The 19,779-nt window shown below is 54.1% G+C and overlaps 1 protein-coding gene across 4 annotated transcripts in view; it reads left to right on the top strand.

Annotated features, from left to right (window-relative positions):
* The window catches only part of TTC16 (tetratricopeptide repeat domain 16), a 589,702-nt gene that overhangs the window by 518,509 nt on the left and 51,414 nt on the right, over positions 1-19,779 (top strand). For 3 of the 4 annotated variants that reach the window (XM_086924937.1, XM_086924936.1, XM_086924940.1), the window contains one exon: positions 7,023-7,152. The exons of the other annotated variant lie outside the window; for it this stretch is intronic. In XM_086924937.1, the coding sequence (XP_086781063.1) occupies positions 7,023-7,152 (130 nt within the window). The remainder of the gene's footprint in view (positions 1-7,022; positions 7,153-19,779) is intronic. 4 annotated transcript variants of the gene reach the window in all.

The following is a 19,779-nucleotide window of genomic DNA, read 5'->3' on the forward strand; positions in this document are numbered from 1 at the left end:
GAGGTCGATCGGGGGCCAGGCGGCCTCGTGGCGAAGTGTCCAAGATGGCGGCCCGGGCTGGGCGCGTGGGTCGGCCGTGGATCGGACCCACGAGGTTATCATGCTCGAGGGCAGGTGTCCCTGAGGGGACGTAGGACGTGCAATGGTGGTGTGTGGTGCTTGTATGACTGGCTCGGGCTTGGTCGAGCCGGGGGAGAGCGGCCCGTCATGTGGCCTGTCCAACAACGGCGTTTGGCGTTCTTTTATTTTTTTATTTTTAAGCCTTCAACGCACCTCCGCCGTTCTCTGCTTCACAATCCGATCTGGTCCGGTCCGAGAGTGCCGGTCACGTGGTCACGTTGAGCAGCGTTGAGCAGCCGGGAAGCAGAGTATGATTGATTCTTTTGTTATTTGAAAAAGATAACGAATGCTGGGTTTGCCCCCTCTCTAGAGAGGATGCAGGAATTGCCCCCTCTCTGGGGAGGATGCAGGGATTGCCCCCTCTCTGAATGGAATGCAAGTGTTGCCCCCTCTCTGGCGAGGATGCAGGGATTGCCCCCTCTCTGAATGGAATGCAAGTGTTGCCCCCTCTCTGGCGAGGATGCAGGGATTGCCCCCTCTCTGGGGAGGATGCAGGATTTGCCCCCTCTCTGAATGGAATGCAAGTGTTGCCCCCTCTCTGGCGAGGATGCAGGGGTTTGCCCCCTCTCTAGAGAGGATGCAGGGATTGCCCCCTCTCTGGAGAGGATGCAGGGATTGCCCCCTCTCTGGAGAGGATGCAAGTATTGCCCCCTCTCTGGGGAGGATGCAGGGATTGCCCCCTCTCTGAAGGGAATTCACGTATTGCCCCCTCTCTGGAGAGGATGCAGGGATTGACCCCTCTCTGGAGAGGATGCAGGGATTGCCCCCTCTCTGGAGAGGATGCAGGGGTTTGCCCCCTCTCTAGAGAGGATGCAGGGATTGCCCCCTCTCTGGAGAGGATGCAGGGATTGCCCCCTCTCTGGAGAGGATGCAAGTATTGCCCCCTCTCTGGGGAGGATGCAGGGATTGCCCCCTCTCTGAAGGGAATTCACGTATTGCCCCCTCTCTGGAGAGGATGCAGGGATTGACCCCTCTCTGGAGAGGATGCAGGGATTGCCCCCTCTCTGGAGAGGATGCAGGGGTTTGCCCCCTCTCTAGAGAGGATGCAGGGATTGCCCCCTCTCTGGAGAGGATGCAGGGATTGCCCCCTCTCTGGAGAGGATGCAAGTATTGCCCCCTCTCTGGGGAGGATGCAGGGATTGCCCCCTCTCTGAAGGGAATTCACGTATTGCCCCCTCTCTGGAGAGGATGCAGGGATTGACCCCTCTCTGGAGAGGATGCAGGGATTGCCCCCTTTCTTGAGGGGATGCTGGGATTGCCCCCTCTCTGGAGAGGATGAAGGGATTTCCCCCTCTCTGGGGGGGATGCAGGGATCGTCCCCTCTCTGGAGAGTATGCTGGGATTTCCCCCTCTCTGGAGAGGATGCAGGGATTGACCCCTCTCTGCTAAGGATGCAGGGATTGCCCCCTCTCTTGAGAGTATGCTGGGATTTCCCCCTCTCTGGAGAGGATGCAGGGATTGCCCCCTCTCTGGAGAGGATGCAGGGATTGCCCCCTCTCTGGAGAAGATGCAGGGATTGCCCCCTCTCAAGAGAGGATGAAGGGATCGCCCCCTCTCTTGAGAGGATGCTGGGATTGCCCCCTCTCTGAAGGTAATGCAAGTATTGCCCCCTCTCTGGAGAGGATGCAGGGATTGCCCCCTCTCTGGAGAAGATGCAGGGATTGCCCCCTCTCAAGAGAGGATGAAGGGATCGCCCCCTCTCTTGAGAGGATGCTGGGATTGCCCCCTCTCTGAAGGTAATGCAAGTATTGCCCCCTCTCTTGAGAGGATGCTGGGATTGCCCCCTCTCTGGAGAGGATGCTGGGATTTCCCCCTCTCTGAAGAGGATGCTGGGATTGCCCCCTCTCTGGAGAGGATGCAGGGATTGCCCCCATCTCTGGTGGGGGATGCAGGGATTGCCCCCTCTCTGGAGAGGATGCTGGGATTGCCCCTTCTCTGGAGAGGATGCAGGGATTGCCCCCATCTCTGGGGGGGATGCAGGGATTTCCCCCTCTCTGGAGAGGATGCTAGGATTGCCCCCTCTCTGGAGGGGATGCAGGGATTGCCCCCTCTCTGGCGGGGGGCGGATGCAGGGATTGCTCCCTCTCTGGAGAGGATGCTGGGATTTCCCCCTCTCTGAAGAGTATGCTGGGATTGCCCCCTCTCTGGAGAGGATGCAGGGATTGCCCTCATCTCTGGGGGGGATGCAGGGATTGCCCCCTCTCTGGAGAGGAAGCTGGGATTGCCCCCTCTCTGGAGACGATGCAGGGATTTCCCCCATCTCTGGGGGGGATGCAGGGATTGCCCCCTCTCTGGAGAGGATGCTAGGATTGCCCCTCTCTGGAGGGGATGCAGGGATTGCCTCCTCTCTGCGGGGGCGGATGCAGGGATTGCCCCCCTCTCTGGAGAGGATGCAGGGATTGCCCCTTCTCTGGAGAGGATGCAGGGATTGCCCCCTCTCTGGAGAGGATGCAGGGATTGCCCCCTCTCTGGAGAGGATGCAGGGACTGCCCCCTCTCTGGAGAGGATGCAGGGATTGCCCCCTCTCTGGAGAGGATGCTAGGATTGCCCCTCTCGGGATGCAGGGATTGCCTCCTCTCTGGGGGGAGGGGGGAGGATGCAGGGATTTCCCCCTCTCTGAAGAGGATGCAGGGATTGCCCGTCTCTGGAGGGGATGCAGGGATTACCCCCTCTCTGAAGAGGATGCAGGGATCACCCCCTCTCTTGAGAGGATGCAGAGATTGCCCCCTCTCTGGAGAGGATGCAGGGAGTGCCCCCTCTCTGGAGAGGATGCAGGGAGTGCCCCCTCTCTGGAGAGGATGCAGGGATGGCCCCCTCTCTGGAGAGGATGCAGGGATTGCCCCCTCTCTGGGGGGGATGCAGGGATCGCCCCCTCTCTAGAGAGGATGCAGGGATTGCCCCCTCTCTAGAGAGGATGCAGGGATTACCACCTCTCTGGAGGGGATGCAGGGATCGCCCCCTCTCTAGAGAGGATGCAGGGATTGCCCCCTCTCTAGAGAGGATGCAGGGATTGCCCCCTCTCTGGAGAGGATGCAGGGATTGCCCCCCCCCCCTCTAGAGAGGATGCCGGGATTGCCCCCTCTCTGGGCAGGATGCAGGGATTGCGCCCTCTCTTGAGGGGATGCTGGGATTGCCCACTTTCTGGAGAGTATGCAGGGATTTCCCCCTCTCTGGAGAGGATTCAGGGATTGCCCCCTCTCTTGAGGGGATGCTGGGATTGCCCCCTCTCTGGAGAGGATGCAGGGATCGCCCCCTCTCTGGAGAGGATGCATGGATTGCCCCCTCTCTTGAGAGGATGCTGGGATTGCCCCCTCTCTGAAGTGGATACAGGGATTGCCCCCTCTCTGGAGAGGATGCTTGGATTGCCCCCTCTCTGGAGAGGATGCAGGGATTGCCCCCTCTCTGGAGAGGATTCAGGGATTGCCCCCTCTCTTGAGGGGATGCTGGGATTGCCCCCTCTCTGGAGAGGATGCAGGGATCGCCCCCTCTCTGGAGAGGATGCATGGATTGCCCCCTCTCTTGAGAGGATGCTGGGATTGCCCCCTCTCTGAAGTGGATACAGGGATTGCCCCCTCTCTGGAGAGGATGCTTGGATTGCCCCCTCTCTGGAGAGGATGCATGGATTGCCCCCTCTCTGGGGGGGATGCAGGGATCGCCCCCTCTCTAGAGAGGATGCAGGGATTGCCCCCTCTCTGGAGAAGATGCAGGGATTGCCCCCTCTCAAGAGAGGATGAAGGGATCGCCCCCTCTCTTGAGAGGATGCAGGGATTGCCCCCTCTCTTGAGAGTATGCTGGGATTGCCCCCTCTCTGGAGAGGATGCAGGGATTGCCCCCTCTCTGGAGAGGATGCAGGGATTGCCCCCTCTCTGGAGAAGATGCAGGGATTGCCCCCTCTCAAGAGAGGATGAAGGGATCGCCCCCTCTCTTGAGAGGATGCTGGGATTGCCCCCTCTCTGAAGGTAATGCAAGTATTGCCCCCTCTCTGGAGAGGATGCAGGGATTGCCCCCTCTCTGGAGAAGATGCAGGGATTGCCCCCTCTCAAGAGAGGATGAAGGGATCGCCCCCTCTCTTGAGAGGATGCTGGGATTGCCCCCTCTCTGAAGGTAATGCAAGTATTGCCCCCTCTCTTGAGAGGATGCTGGGATTGCCCCCTCTCTGGAGAGGATGCTGGGATTTCCCCCTCTCTGAAGAGGATGCTGGGATTGCCCCCTCTCTGGAGAGGATGCAGGGATTGCCCCCATCTCTGGTGGGGGATGCAGGGATTGCCCCCTCTCTGGAGAGGATGCTGGGATTGCCCCTTCTCTGGAGAGGATGCAGGGATTGCCCCCATCTCTGGGGGGGATGCAGGGATTTCCCCCTCTCTGGAGAGGATGCTAGGATTGCCCCCTCTCTGGAGGGGATGCAGGGATTGCCCCCTCTCTGGCGGGGGGCGGATGCAGGGATTGCTCCCTCTCTGGAGAGGATGCTGGGATTTCCCCCTCTCTGAAGAGTATGCTGGGATTGCCCCCTCTCTGGAGAGGATGCAGGGATTGCCCTCATCTCTGGGGGGGATGCAGGGATTGCCCCCTCTCTGGAGAGGAAGCTGGGATTGCCCCCTCTCTGGAGACGATGCAGGGATTTCCCCCATCTCTGGGGGGGATGCAGGGATTGCCCCCTCTCTGGAGAGGATGCTAGGATTGCCCCTCTCTGGAGGGGATGCAGGGATTGCCTCCTCTCTGCGGGGGCGGATGCAGGGATTGCCCCCCTCTCTGGAGAGGATGCAGGGATTGCCCCTTCTCTGGAGAGGATGCAGGGATTGCCCCCTCTCTGGAGAGGATGCAGGGATTGCCCCCTCTCTGGAGAGGATGCAGGGACTGCCCCCTCTCTGGAGAGGATGCAGGGATTGCCCCCTCTCTGGAGAGGATGCTAGGATTGCCCCTCTCGGGATGCAGGGATTGCCCCCTCTCTGGGGGGAGGGGGGAGGATGCAGGGATTTCCCCCTCTCTGAAGAGGATGCAGGGATTGCCCGTCTCTGGAGGGGATGCAGGGATTACCCCCTCTCTGAAGAGGATGCAGGGATCACCCCCTCTCTTGAGAGGATGCAGAGATTGCCCCCTCTCTGGAGAGGATGCAGGGAGTGCCCCCTCTCTGGAGAGGATGCAGGGAGTGCCCCCTCTCTGGAGAGGATGCAGGGATGGCCCCCTCTCTGGAGAGGATGCAGGGATTGCCCCCTCTCTGGGGGGGATGCAGGGATCGCCCCCTCTCTAGAGAGGATGCAGGGATTGCCCCCTCTCTAGAGAGGATGCAGGGATTACCACCTCTCTGGAGGGGATGCAGGGATCGCCCCCTCTCTAGAGAGGATGCAGGGATTGCCCCCTCTCTAGAGAGGATGCAGGGATTGCCCCCTCTCTGGAGAGGATGCAGGGATTGCCCCCCCCCCCTCTAGAGAGGATGCCGGGATTGCCCCCTCTCTGGGCAGGATGCAGGGATTGCGCCCTCTCTTGAGGGGATGCTGGGATTGCCCACTTTCTGGAGAGTATGCAGGGATTTCCCCCTCTCTGGAGAGGATTCAGGGATTGCCCCCTCTCTTGAGGGGATGCTGGGATTGCCCCCTCTCTGGAGAGGATGCAGGGATCGCCCCCTCTCTGGAGAGGATGCATGGATTGCCCCCTCTCTTGAGAGGATGCTGGAATTGCCCCCTCTCTGAAGTGGATACAGGGATTGCCCCCTCTCTGGAGAGGATGCTTGGATTGCCCCCTCTCTGGAGAGGATGCAGGGATTGCCCCCTCTCTGGAGAGGATTCAGGGATTGCCCCCTCTCTTGAGGGGATGCTGGGATTGCCCCCTCTCTGGAGAGGATGCAGGGATCGCCCCCTCTCTGGAGAGGATGCATGGATTGCCCCCTCTCTTGAGAGGATGCTGGGATTGCCCCCTCTCTGGAGAGGATGCTTGGATTGCCCCCTCTCTGGAGAGGATGCATGGATTGCCCCCTCTCTGGGGGGGATGCAGGGATCGCCCCCTCTCTAGAGAGGATGCAGGGATTGCCCCCTCTCTAGAGAGGATGCAGGGATTACCACCTCTCTGGAGGGGATGCAGGGATCGCCCCCTCTCTAGAGAGGATGCAGGGATTGCCCCCTCTCTAGAGAGGATGCAGGGATTGCCCCCTCTCTGGAGAGGATGCAGGGATTGCCCCCCCCCCCCCTCTAGAGAGGATGCCGGGATTGCCCCCTCTCTGGGCAGGATGCAGGGATTGCGCCCTCTCTTGAGGGGATGCTGGGATTGCCCACTTTCTGGAGAGTATGCAGGGATTTCCCCCTCTCTGGAGAGGATTCAGGGATTGCCCCCTCTCTTGAGGGGATGCTGGGATTGCCCCCTCTCTGGAGAGGATGCAGGGATCGCCCCCTCTCTGGAGAGGATGCATGGATTGCCCCCTCTCTTGAGAGGATGCTGGGATTGCCCCCTCTCTGAAGTGGATACAGGGATTGCCCCCTCTCTGGAGAGGATGCTTGGATTGCCCCCTCTCTGGAGAGGATGCAGGGATTGCCCCCTCTCTGGAGAGGATGCAGGGATTGCCCCCATTTCTGGGGGGGGGGGGGTGCAGCGATTGCCCCCTCTCTGGAGAGGATGCTAGGATTGCCCCCTCTCTGGAGAGGATGCTTGGATTGCCCCCTCTCTAGAGAGGATGCTGGGATTGCCCTCCTTGAAGGAGATGACAGTATTATACCGAAGGGTCAGGTTTCTCCTTTTCTAATGAGGATCACAAGATTCTCCCTTTCCTGGGACACTCATCTTGGGGGTTGGTACATTTCCCCAGAGTGGAGCCGCCATGTGCCCTTGTGGGGGGGCTGGAGTGCTGCACTTTTTTGCAAGATTGCATTTGGTGTCTGCTTTAGTGACTCTGTTTTGTTTCTTTCCATCTTTAGTGGGAAGAGACATGGAATGCCTCGTGGAGCAGAGGACGCGTCAGATGAAGCGGCCAATGCTTGTTCCAAGTTGGCTCAATGTTTGGCTGATGAAGGGGTCTACACAGAGATGGTGCAGGGCCGCAAGAGGGTGAGTCCATGTGCCCCTTGGAACAGCGCTTGAAGGACTGAACCCCACTCCATCTTCACTGGTGGCGACTTCCTGTCAGGGGGGGGGAGCTCACAGAAGAAAGGGGGCCCTGGTCTCCACATTTCTTCAGCTGGAGGACTGGACTCTTCTTCATTTGAACCTGGTCCCTTTCCAAGAGGGTCCCTGGACCGGCTGCGCTTGTCTTGTGGTGGCCAGGAGCAGGAGCCCTTCTCACTGGTTTTCTGGCTTGTTTGTGTGCTTTACTTTTGCTTCTCCCTTTTATGGATCAGTTCTGTTTATTAACACAGCCATATCACATGTATGCACAGCATGTCGCCTCCAAGCCCCTAGGCCTGGCCACGCCGTCATGTAAACAAGAAAATACATCCATGCCCAGCTTCTGTCTACAACCCTGGGGCCGACAGCGGGGTACAGGGGTGCTGATCCGCAAGACTGGCTTGGGCTTCAGGGGGGCTACAAGGAACAGTTGTAGGAGCCGCAAATGTATCTGGCACTTAAAATTCAGAAAAAATAATATGAATAAAGAGGCCCAAGGATCTGAGTCGGGGGCCGCCCGCAGTCGCTGCTTTTCCATCCCCAGGACGCCCCCTAGCGTGTGTATCCATGAGATGTGGTCAGGAGACTCGTCTGGGCACCTGTTGAGGTGCGCCATCTGCCCCCCTATGATGGAGGGTGAGTCAGGGGGTTCAGAGCCCCAGGATGGCGCATGCTGGGAACCTCGGGAGGGGGGTGTCCAGCAGAGTCTGTGTCATCTAAGACTTGAGCCCAGTATCTAGGGAGCTTCGGGCAATGCCGAAGCAAATGGAGGTGGGTCTCCACGCTTCCACGACCCCCGGTGCGCTCTTCACTCCGGAGTCTCGTCAGGTGAGATACCAAGAAGAAGCAATTTATGAGCGGTTTCAGTGCCAGCCATAAATGCAGCCGATGAAATATATCTTCCCTTTCTTTTATGAGAAGGATCTCCCTATTTAATTTCCCATCTGAGCTGTTCTGGGACTTAGCCTGTGGCCTCTTGACCCCCAACAAGCTGTAGAGCTCGGATACCAAGCGTCTTTCATCGTCCTTAAGAAGCAACCCCTTCCCAAAAGAGGCCATTGGTCGCCCTGAGCCCGTCGCAGTTGTAGATAGTAGACGTGGTCTGAGTCAGGTGGGCACAGGGGACGAGTCCATGTCTATCAAAGGGGACCCCGCCCGCTTGCATCCCCCGTCTATCCATCATCAAAAGTGTCCTCGGTGCATTCTGGGAGCAAAATAAGAAATGGCAAAAAAGGGGGTGAAAGGGGACGGGAATGTGGTCAAACCTATCTTAAACGCAACGCGTCCCAGACCCGAGCGAGGCACTCGTTACTGAGGAGGAATAAAGACCCCAGGATCGGGGCTTAGGGGAAGCCGAGCTTCTTTCCATACATGCACCCCCACCACAGCTTGATCCATGAAGGAGCAGAGCTCCTCAGAAAGATGCTGGTTCCACTCTGCTAAGAACCGTAGTTGGCTAGCCTGACAGCAACGAAGGAGCTGGGGAACAGCCAACCACCCTTCACCCTTCGCTCGATGTGAAGGCGAGGTTCCTTCCCAGCCCAGATACATTTGCTGATGTCCAGTTGAAAGGACTGGATAGTGTTAGCTGGTGGGCCAAGGGAAAAGTCTGGAATACAAATAGGACGCGAGGAAGAATCGTCACCTTCACCGCCGCAATTCGCCCCAACAATGAAAAGACGGACGAGAGTCCATGACAACAAAACCTTGCGACTGGGTGATGAGACGCATAGTTGATAGCCACAGTATGAGCGATAGTTTGGGCTAAAGAAATGCCTAAATTAGGAGCAGCACCAGTAGTCCATTTGAAAGGGAGCAGAGAGCCCAAGATTCAAGATCTGGGACTTTTGCATGCTAGCCTTAAATCCAGACACTCGGTTGAAAGCTTAAAGCTCACCAAATATGACCAGAAGCGAAGTCATACGCTCTGAAATAGACAAGATGACATCATCAGCATATAGGCGAATCAAATGATGAGGGGAATCTCTATAATAGACGGATGCACCTGAAGTCGTTGAGCCATGGGCTCCAGATATAAAACAAACAAAAGCGGGGACCAGGGACAACCAGGTGCGTCCCCGATAGACAAAAAAAATAGAGAAGACAAACCCCATTTACCCTGCCTGAGGCTCGCGGAGTGCTGTAAATACTCCATATCAGTGCAGCGGAACGATGTTTCTTTCTTGGGCACCAAGGTGCGTCCCACAGCACCTTCTTTCTCTTTCTGGGCATGCCATGAATTTAGGTAGCGAGCCGCTAATGAGGCCATTGTATGTTTAAAGCACTGCGGCTCCACTCTTGGAACCACAGCTTCTCCCACAAATACTGCCTGAGCCCCCTCTGCTTGCCCGATACATGGAGGGGCTTTACAGGGATTTGCCAGCAACGATTTCTCTTCTAGGGGCCATTTTCCTTGTATCTTCTTCCCATGATTCTTCTGTCTGGTTCCCAGAGTGCCCTGGGGTCATTTTCCTATACCATTCCAGGATGGGGGTTTCCTTATCCTTTCACCTCTTCCTTTTCAATCCAAGATGGTGGTTATCCTTTCCTGTTGCATCACTTCCTGTCCTTAGGTATTTAAGGGTCTGGATATTTGATTTTCCTTGAGTTGCAGCACTCTTCGCTCCTGTTGGCTTTCCTTCGCTCCAGTTGGTAGTCCTTCTTCCCTGTGTGTTTCTTTCCTCTGCAAGTCTCCTCTTACTTCCCGGGTCCGACGTGTCCTTGCTGAGTATTCTCCTTGACATGTCCTGTTGCCTGGATTCCTGAAGTCTTCACCTCTACCAGAGGTTTGTTCCTTCAGGGTTTTCCTCTAAAGGGCTCTTTCCGAAAGGCACTGTCTGCCCTGACGTTACATTGTCAGCAGCAAGGTGGCTACCAGAATGTGTCACCCCTACCTCGGACAAACCAGAACCTTCAAGGCTCTGAACAGGGAAACATCTCTACACCTTAAAGTCAGAAGAACAAGTCCTGAACTTGACAGATTACAATGCTCAAAACTGTGTTGAAGCCTTGGATGTCCCCCAGTATTGCCTCCAAAAGGGCCCGCAGGGGCAGCACAAGCACAAGCGCAGATGGTTCAACAACAAGCTCAGGATTTGCAACAGTTGCGAGAGGAAAACTTGGTGTTACGACAAGTTCTGGCAGCCAGGTCCTCCGATGTACCATCGGCCTCAGCCACCATTCCACGTTATTCGGGCAATCCAAATAAATTGAAGGAAATCCTTCATGGTATTCTTTGCTTTCTGTCCACCCCACTTTTCGCTAGACAGATCCAAAGTCGGATTATTTGATCACTGCATTGTCTGCCTTCAGACAAAGGTAAGAAAGGCCTGGTTTAGAAACTTCCGCAGAAGAAGCCCTGTGTGAAATCCAACAGGGGAACTTAGACGTCCTCCAATACATAACCAGTTTTCAACAATTAGCTGCAGAAACCACCTGGGTGGAACGCACTCTAGTTACCCTCTTTCATCGAAGACTTTGTGAAAAAAATCAAGGACGAGCTTGTGCGTTAACCTCGAACAATTTTACATGGCTGGCCTGATGGATTTGGATTTGTCTGTGAAACACCACCTCAATGAGCGCCGGTTGGAGAGTGGCACGGCCAGCGTCCAACAACATACAGGAACAGCCCATCCACACACTCCCAGGATGCCCCAAAAGTGCCTTCCGACTGAAGAAAAGCAAATGCAAATAGGCCTTGCTCAAGGACCATTGTCTCAGACCGAGCGGCATAACAGAAGGAAACAAGGGTTTTGCTTATATTGTGGTTCTCCTGGTCATATGATTTGTAGTTGGCCCACTCGCCCACAAAGGCCATGGAACGCTGGATCCAGCCCTCTGTAAGAAAGGTGAGAGCGGGATTGTCTAGCATACCTTCAATCTGTTTCTCAAATGAATGTCTGATTCTCTTCGTCTGTTACCTATGCTATTAGGATTACCTACTGGTACGTAGGAAAAAATAATAGCCTTATTGGATTGTGGAGCTAGCAACATTTATTTGGATGAGCAAAGGGCCACAGAAAAACTGATACCTCGAGTTTCCAAGGAAAGATCTGAACAAGTACATATTGTAGACAAACCCCGCTTGTTTCTGGCCCAGTTAAGGAAATTACACTGACTTTTAGTACGAATCAAAAGCATCTGTCCTTTGATCTCATTGCTTCTCTCAACCATATCATGATGTTAGGTATCCCCGGACTTGTTAGGCAGAACTCCTATATCAATTGGGAAACCATAACCATCTCCTTGTCCTTGCGTTTTTGCCATCAATTCTGTAATTCTTTTGAGGAATACTGGTGGCCTAAGGAGGATGTGTGTAATACCATCAATCTTGTACAAGGGGAACCTAGTCACGATCAGATTTATGCAGACGTATTCCAGAAACCTTAACATATTATGTTACTTCCTCACTGAGAATACAATTGTGTCATTCCTCTGGACCCTGGGACCATAGTACCCTTTGGACACGTACACTTGAGCAATATCTCAAAGAGAATCTTCAAAGTGGTCTTGTTACATGGTCCTCATCACCTGCTGGGGCACCTCTCTTTTTCGTACCGATGAAAAATTATGGTCTTCAGCCGTGCGTAGACTTTAGAGGGCTGAACTAGATCACAATAACAGACCACCTAGTCTCTTATCCAAGACATATTAGAATCAGTCAGAGGGGACAATTGTTTACCAAACTCTTCCTTCGAGTCAAAGGAGGAGATGAATGGAAGGCAGCATTCAGAACTCCCTTGCTCCACCTTGAATATAGGGCTATGCCCTTCACATTGACTAATGCTCCTTCTATCTTTCAAAGATTCATGGATAATGTATTCACGGACCTCCTGAACCAGACTGTGGTAATCTATCTGGACAACATCCTGGTCTACTCTTCAAACCCCAGCCTTCATCACACACCTTACTCAAGTACCGGAAAGACTACGACAGAACAATTTATGCTGCAAACCAGAAAAATGCTAAATTGATCGTCCCGAAGTGTAGTATTTGAGTTATCGGATCAACAATGATGGAAGAGCCACGGATCCCAACTCAACTAGCCATAGCCGTCGACCATTAAAGAAATTCAGTGCTTCTTGGGATTAACAAACTTCTACTGTCCGTTGATGGATAACTTTACCCATCAAACAAGTATCATTTCTCAGACATTAAAGAAGCAAAGTCTGCAGCGAGGATACAAACGGACAGACACTGCATAGAGCGCTTTTCAGTCATTAAAAAGATCTTTCACTCGGGCCCCTATTTTACGTCATCTCGACACAACCAAGAACTTCATAGTCGAGACAGATATCTCGGATGAGGGAGTAGGGGCTGTCCTGCTCTAAAGACAAGAAGATAGACTGAAACACCCTGTGTTTTATTTATCATTTATTTTGTCAGATTCAGAACAGAATGACTCTGTTCTTGAGAGAGAACTCTTAGCAATGAAGCGAGCCTGTCGTGGAGAGAGACAATTTTTTATGGGTTCTAAAGAACCTTTTGAAATCAGGATCGACCGTAGAAATTTACAATGTCTTTGCAGCATTAATTGCCAAAATAGCCGCAAAGCTGGGCGTGCCTACTTTTTTAGTCGATTTGAACTCGCCATTATGTGTATACCATGTTTTCAAAATAATCTGGCAGACGCTCGATCACAACGAGATCCTGAGAGCCCAACTCTTTCTCAGCATAACATCACAGAACCAAAATGTATCATAGGCAGTGAGCCGTTGTTTCTTGACAGGGTCCAGTCATGCTATGCGGAACAGGAGGTCTGATCAACTTAACCAAAAAGACAAACATTACTATTAGGAAAAAGCGCTGTTCCTCTCTATAAAGAAAGTGCAGTTGGAGGCCTTGCAGATGTGGCACTATTCTCCAATCGCTGGTCACCGTGGTTTCAAGAACACTCTTGCATTGGTGCTTCATTATTTCTGGGGGCAGTCTGTGCGAGAAGATGCAGAAAGATATGCACTTTCTTGTCCACTACACCAGCGGGGTTGCTTCAACCTTTACCTGTTCCCCCAGCACCGCGGCATAGTGTCCACATATTTCATCTCTTCCTTGCCCCCCATCTGTGGACAACCATGTGATTATGGTAACAGTTGACTCCTTTTCTAAGATGGAACATTCTACCGCTCTAAGAAAACTGCCTACTGCAAAAGAGTTCGGGAGGATCTTCATACAGGAGATCTTTTGTCTCCATGGGCTTCCACAGATCTTTATATACCACCGAGGTCCCCAGTGTATAACCCAGTTCTGGAAACACTTCTGCAAGTCCTTTCACATAGAAGTGGTCCTGTCCTTTGGATTCCATCTTCAGACCAATGGGCAAACCCAATGCTTTAATCAAGGCTTGGAGCAGTATGTCCATTGCAGTGGCGGCTGGAGACATTTGAAAGCGGTGAGACATAAAATAATAGTCGTACCGCACTGTGGCGAGCCCGAACAACATAAAGGTGTTTGGGGGGGGGGGGGGGGGGGGGGGGGTTGGGGGTTGAGGTTCTCCCAGTGAGAACATTTTGAAAAAAGAGTGGACAAATGGTGCATTTTCAAGCAAATTTGTGGAAGCAGGAAGATTAATAAAGCAATTGTGAATCTGTTCTAACAAAGACAGTGACTGGCAAAACTGCCAGTCTAATCGGATGCATATCAGACGCTGGCCTACTACGTGCTCTGTCTCTCATCACCTCTCTTTTTCTCTTATTAGATTTTACGCAAATTAAAATAGTAATACATTTTGGAAACCTTGAAGGCAGGGCGTGAAAAAATAAATCAATGACAATTCAGCGCAATAAATTACCTAACACATGCAGTCAAGTTGGAATAAAGTAATTAGAAGCAGCAATGAGAAGAAGACCTTAACACATGTAAAATACACAACAGCATGGGTTTTAGTGAAACGTAAGGTGTAATATAAGGACTTTCTCAAGTAAATGTGCTGGAGATTAGACTCCCTAAATAGTTGATCTTTTAATTAAATAAGTGCATGGCACACATTTATTTATTTTATTTTGAAAGTTTCATAGAGAGCGAACCAGACCATTGCGATATCAGAGCGCTTTAAAGCCAGTGATGAAAAAAGTTATACAACATAATACAAAATACAAAAAACAAGTCGAAGCAAATATACGTGTACATAGTGTGCAAACATACATCAAACAAATGAGGTCGATCACATCTGCATCCCACGTAGTCCAAAATAAAATAAAGACAAAGGTGCAGGCCGAGAGAGCATCAGTGCCATGTAGGTTGTCTGTTTGCACCCATATAAGTCCTGGTATCCTTAGGTGATGATCATGTGAATTTTTCCATGAGAATCGCCTTTACTTCCCTTTTGAACAGTGCAGTAGATGTGATAAGTCTGGTTTCTGGGGGTAGTGCGTTCCAGACCCTAGGAGCCATCCCTGAGAAGGAGCGTTTATAAGTTTTCGTCTTATTAAATCTGTGTGGCTTCAATGATAGGTTTTGTGCACTTCTTGTGGACCTCTTACCCCCAGAGATAGTCAGTTTCCGAGAGAGATAGCTGGGTGTTTATGGTGAATGGCTTAGTGGTTCAGGCATGCTATTTTTAGGTGAATTCTGGTTTGCCATGGTAGTCAATTCAAGGCTTTTAAGTCAGGGGAGATGTGGGACCTTCTTTTTGAGCCTGTGATGAGCCTGGCTGCAGCGTTGATGGTGGCTCTTAGCGGTGCTGTTGTAGATTTGGGGATGCCGCAAAGAGAGACACTTCCGTACTCGATCCTGGGGATAACTAGAGCTTGAACTGCTGTCTTGAAGTCGTTTTTTGGTAGGAAGGGTTTAAGCTTCCTTAGAATATTAATCTGGAAATTTGCTCCTTTTGTTGCTTTGCCAATATGTTTATGCATGTTGAGGTCGCGATCAAGGGTTATACCCAGAGATTTAGCTGAGTCAATGATTGTTGGTTGCACGTTGAATGCCGTGAGGTGTTTGAACCAATCCTGGAGGAGGGGTATTTTGGAGGGTGAAGCTATAAGTAGGAATTCAGTTTTGAGTGCATTAAGCTTGAGATGGTTCTCAGCTAGCCATGATTGGGTGTTCAGCAGCGTTTTGTTAAGTAGTTTGATATCTTCAAGAGTATGAATCTTCAGGTAGAGTTGTGTACCATCTGCGTACATGTGAAATTGGACGTTGGATGCTTGCAGCAAGACAGTAAGAGGTTCCATAAATAGATTGAATAGTGTCTGGGATAGTGCGGACCCTTGTGGGTCTCCCAGAGTTACTGGTACGGGTTTGACAAGGAATTATTGACCTTGAATTTTTGAGTCTGGCTTTGAAGAAATGAGGTAAACCAATTGAGCACTGAGCCTGATAGGCCCATTCTGAGATTCAGCAGGTCAATCAGGTTCTCGTGTTTGACCGTATCGAAGGCAGAGGAGAGGTCGAATAAGATGAGTAGGCATGATCCATTGTGGTCGAGTATTTGTAACCTGTCGTCAATAATGTGTGTCACGGCTGATTCGGTGCTATGCCCTGCTCTAAAGCCAGATTGGTGATTGTCAAGGAGGACGAAGTGGTCAATGTGTTTTGTCAGTTGTTGGAGTACACATTTTTCCAAGAGTTTGGCTAGGGTAGGGCTGTTAGAAATAGGGCGATAATTGTTAAGGTCCATCGGGTCAGCTGTGGGTTTTTTAGGATGGGTGTCACTTGACCCATTTTGAGGACGTCAGGGATGCAGCCTTGATGCAGTGAGCTGTTGATGATCCTGGTCCAGAGCGGCAGGATCAGAGGGGTTAGGTCTTTAACTGCGTTAGCGGGGAGAGGATCCGTGGTATGATTGGCCTGCTTGAGGGTGCTCAGAATCTTGCCTACTGCTTCTTCAGTGTAAGTGTCGAAGGAGGACCAGGCTGCCTCGTTTTTTAGTTTAATTTTTGGGGATGCTTGTTGATGTGGAGTTGGAAGAGCGGGAGGAATTTTGGTGTGCGGGCAAGACTGTGAGGTCATTGAGGAGATCCCTCTTGATGTTTTCGGTTTTTGGCAGAGAATTTGTCACACGTGGGTTGTGTGCACGTGGTATCTTGTAGTTGTTTAGGTTCATCCTTAGATTGGGATTTGATTAATTCAAAAAGTTTTTGGGGTCTGTTAGACGGGGACCCGGAGGGTCGGCCGAGCGAGGGGGAGAGGCCTCCTGGCGAGGGCCCTCTCCTGTAATCGTACGGACGAGTAACTTCCCCCCCACAGATGGACACCACACCAAGGTAGGTTACGTATACTTTTATAGGTATTCTTAAGCAGGTTAACTTGACGATACAGTGGGGACCAGGATTCGAGGACCCCGTCAATTCTAGTCTCTTAGGGAAAAGGGGTAGCAGGACAGTCTGAGTACCGGTCCGGTACGGGGGTAGCAGGGGTGGAGCTCACAATCCTCGAGCTGGAGGGTTCGCAAGGAGGGGCCGCGGCAGCGCCAGCAGGCCTTCGAGATGGTTCACGAAAGGATGGGCCGTGGCAGCGCCAGCAGGCCGTCAAGATGGTTCACGACGAGGATGAGCCGCGGCAGCGCCAGCAGGCCTTCAAGATGGTTCACGACGAGGATGAGCCGCGGCAGCGCCAGCAGGCCTTCAAGATGGGTCACGACGAGGATGAGCCGCGGCAACGCCAGCAGGCCTTCAAAGGTAGTTCACGAAGAGTAGCCGCGGCAGCGCCAGCAGGCCTCCAAGGATGAGTTTGTCTCGGTGTCTCTCGACTCCAGGATACAACTGCCTTCCTGCTCTGGAGCGGCCCCAGTTATAGGTCTGGTGTCCTTTGATGTCCGGACCCTCGCACTTGGAGGTCGGGAGGTCCGGGATGAGGGAGTCCAGACACCCAGCAGGGGGGTGGAGCCAGCGCCCAGGGAGTCCGAGGGTGATCGAAACCGGGCGGAGGGGAGCCATCGACACTCCTTCTCCCATTTACCTGCCAAGTGGTTTCTCTACCCCCTGGGTGGATGGTGGTGCCTCGATGTCGGGGCCTGGCTGGGCCCGAGGCCGAGGTCAACCCGAGGCCACGAGGCCTGGTTGTGGAGTGTCCAAAAATGGCGGATGGGCCGGAGACAGAGGTTCGGGAAGGGACCCGGGCCAGCCGAGACTGTGGGGTTCATGAGCCAAGGTTCTGCCGGGGAAGGGTCGTGGGTTGACCCGGCGGTTTGCAGGGGTTGTTCTTGTCCAGGGAACAGGGGTAGCAGGGGTCCGCGACCCGCCATGCGGGGAGGGGTCGGGCATGCCACGAGGCCTGTCCAACATGCGTCCCCCCCCAGCTGAAGGCAGGGAGAGTCACCCATCCTCTTGGGTAATCTCCTCGCCGAGGCGGAAGAAGCAGGACAGGCCGTCTGCGTTGGGGTGCCCCAGGTAGGTCACGGACCCTTGGCCGATTTGGTACTTGCTGGCCTTGATGGTTAGCCCGGCCTGCCGGAGGGCGTTCAGGACCTCCCGGAGGTGTTGGAGGTGTTCTGCCCAGTGGCGGCTGTACACGGCAATATCGTCCAGATAGGCGGCGCTGGACTCCTCCAGACCCGCCAAGACTTTGTTCACGAGCCTCTGGAAGGTGGCAGGGTGCGTTTTTCATTCCGAAGGGCATCACTTTGAAGTGGTAGTGGCCATCCGGGGTGGAGAAGGCGGATTCTTCCTGGGCACCGGGAGTGAGGCCGATCTGCCAATAGCCCGCTGTCAAATCGAAAATGCTCAGGTAGCGGGCGGCCCCCATGCGGTCGATCAGTTCATCTGCCCGGGGAATGGGGTGAGCGTCTGTCCTGGTGACGGCGTTCAGACCCCGATAGTCTACACAAAACCTGAGCTCTGGGGCGACGCCCGGGGCGGCGGCCTTGGGGACCAGTACGACCGGGCTGGCCCAGGGGCTGTCGGAAGGCTCGATCACTCCTAGCGCCAGCATCTTGGATACTTCCGACTGGATGCAGGCGCGTACTCGATCAGGTACCCTGTACGCCCTGTGTCGGATAGGGGGGCTATCCCCGGTGTCCACATCGTGGAAGCACCAGGGGGTGACCTCAGGGATGAGGGAGAATAGGTCGGCAAATGGTAGTAGCAGGTCTTGGCAGTCTTGGCGTTGCGCTGGGGACAGGGCATCGGAGAGGCGGACTCCTTCCACGGAGCCGTCTTTCTCGAGGGTTTTTAGGAGATCGGGGAGGGGCTCGGAGTCCTCTTCAGCCTCACTGTCGGTAGCCATCAGGAGGCTAAGTTCAGAGCGTACAAAGTGGGGCTTAAGTCTGTTGGCGTGGAGGACACGTAGCGGGTTCCGGGGGGACTCCAGGTCTACCAGGTAGGTGACGGGGCCCTTGCGCTCCACCACTTTGAAGGGCCCCGTCCACTTGTCCTGGAGGGCGCAAGGTTCGACCGGGGACATTACCCAGACCTGTTGTCCCGGCTCAAACTCGATGGACGAGGCGTTCTGATCATACCAGCGCTTCATGTCCTCTTGGCTGGCTTCGAGGTTGGCCTTGGCAAGTTCCCTGAACCGCCGGGTCTGGTTCCGGAGGGCCAAGAGGTACTTGTACACATCAGGGGGAGTCTTCTGAGGGGCCACCTCCCACCCTTCTTTGACCAGGCTGAGGGGGCCCCGGACGGGGTGCCCATACAAGAGTTCGAACGGACTGAAGCCCAGCGATTTCTGGGGGACCTCCCTGTAAGCGAACAGGAGGCATGGGAGCAGCACGTCCCATTGGCGACGTAGGGGCTCTTCCAGGCCCATGATCATCCCCTTGAGGGTGCGGTTGAATCGTTCTACTAGTCCGTTCCCTTGCGGGTGATAGGGGGTCGTGAATTTGTAGGTGACCCCGCACTGTTGCCATAAGGACTTCATGTATCTGGAGATGAAGTTCGTGCCCCTATCACTGACGACTTCTCGGGGGAAGCCCACCCGCGAGAAGATCCCCATCAAGGCTCGGCCCACCACGGGCGCTGTCACGGTCCGGAGGGGTATCGCTTTGGGATAGCGGGTGGCATGGTCCACCAGGACAAGTATGAACCGGTGACCCATCGCTGTCCGGGGCTCCAGGGGCCCCACAATGTCGATTCCCACCCGCTCAAAGGGAGTGGTGACGATGGGAAAGGGTTGCAGAGGGACTTTAAGTTTTCGGCCGCTCTTCCCACTGGCCTGGCAGGTGGGGCAGGTCCGGCAGTGGTTCGTTACATCGTTCCGCATCTTCGGCCAGTAGAAGTGGGTCACCAGGCGGCTGTACGTCTTGTCCTGCCCCAGGTGCCCGGCCAGAGGCACATCGTGTGCCAGGTTCAAGAGGAAGTCTCTGAATCGGAGGGGGACCACCAGCACCCGGCTGGCTCCTAGCTCGGCAATCTTTTGCTCACTGTAGAGCAGCCCGTTGTCCCAGTAGATCCAGTGGGCCCCCGAGGCATCCCCTGCGCTCTGGGCTAATGGCTTGTTGTCGGAGACCCTCGAGGGAGGGACACGCTCTTTGTTCCTGGCGGAACTGCTCCTGAGTGGGGCCACCCTCTTGGCGCCACTGGGCCAGCCCCGGGAGGTCTTGGAGTTGGTCCGGTTCTTCGTGGCTGAGCCCCGGAGGACCAGGCTCAGGGGTGGTTTCTTCTGCGACGAGCGGCGGAGGAGGTTCGGGCCACA

Source organism: Lissotriton vulgaris, chromosome 5 (genome assembly GCF_964263255.1).
Source record: "Lissotriton vulgaris chromosome 5, aLisVul1.2, whole genome shotgun sequence".
In the NCBI taxonomy this organism is placed as follows: domain Eukaryota; kingdom Metazoa; phylum Chordata; class Amphibia; order Caudata; family Salamandridae; genus Lissotriton; species Lissotriton vulgaris.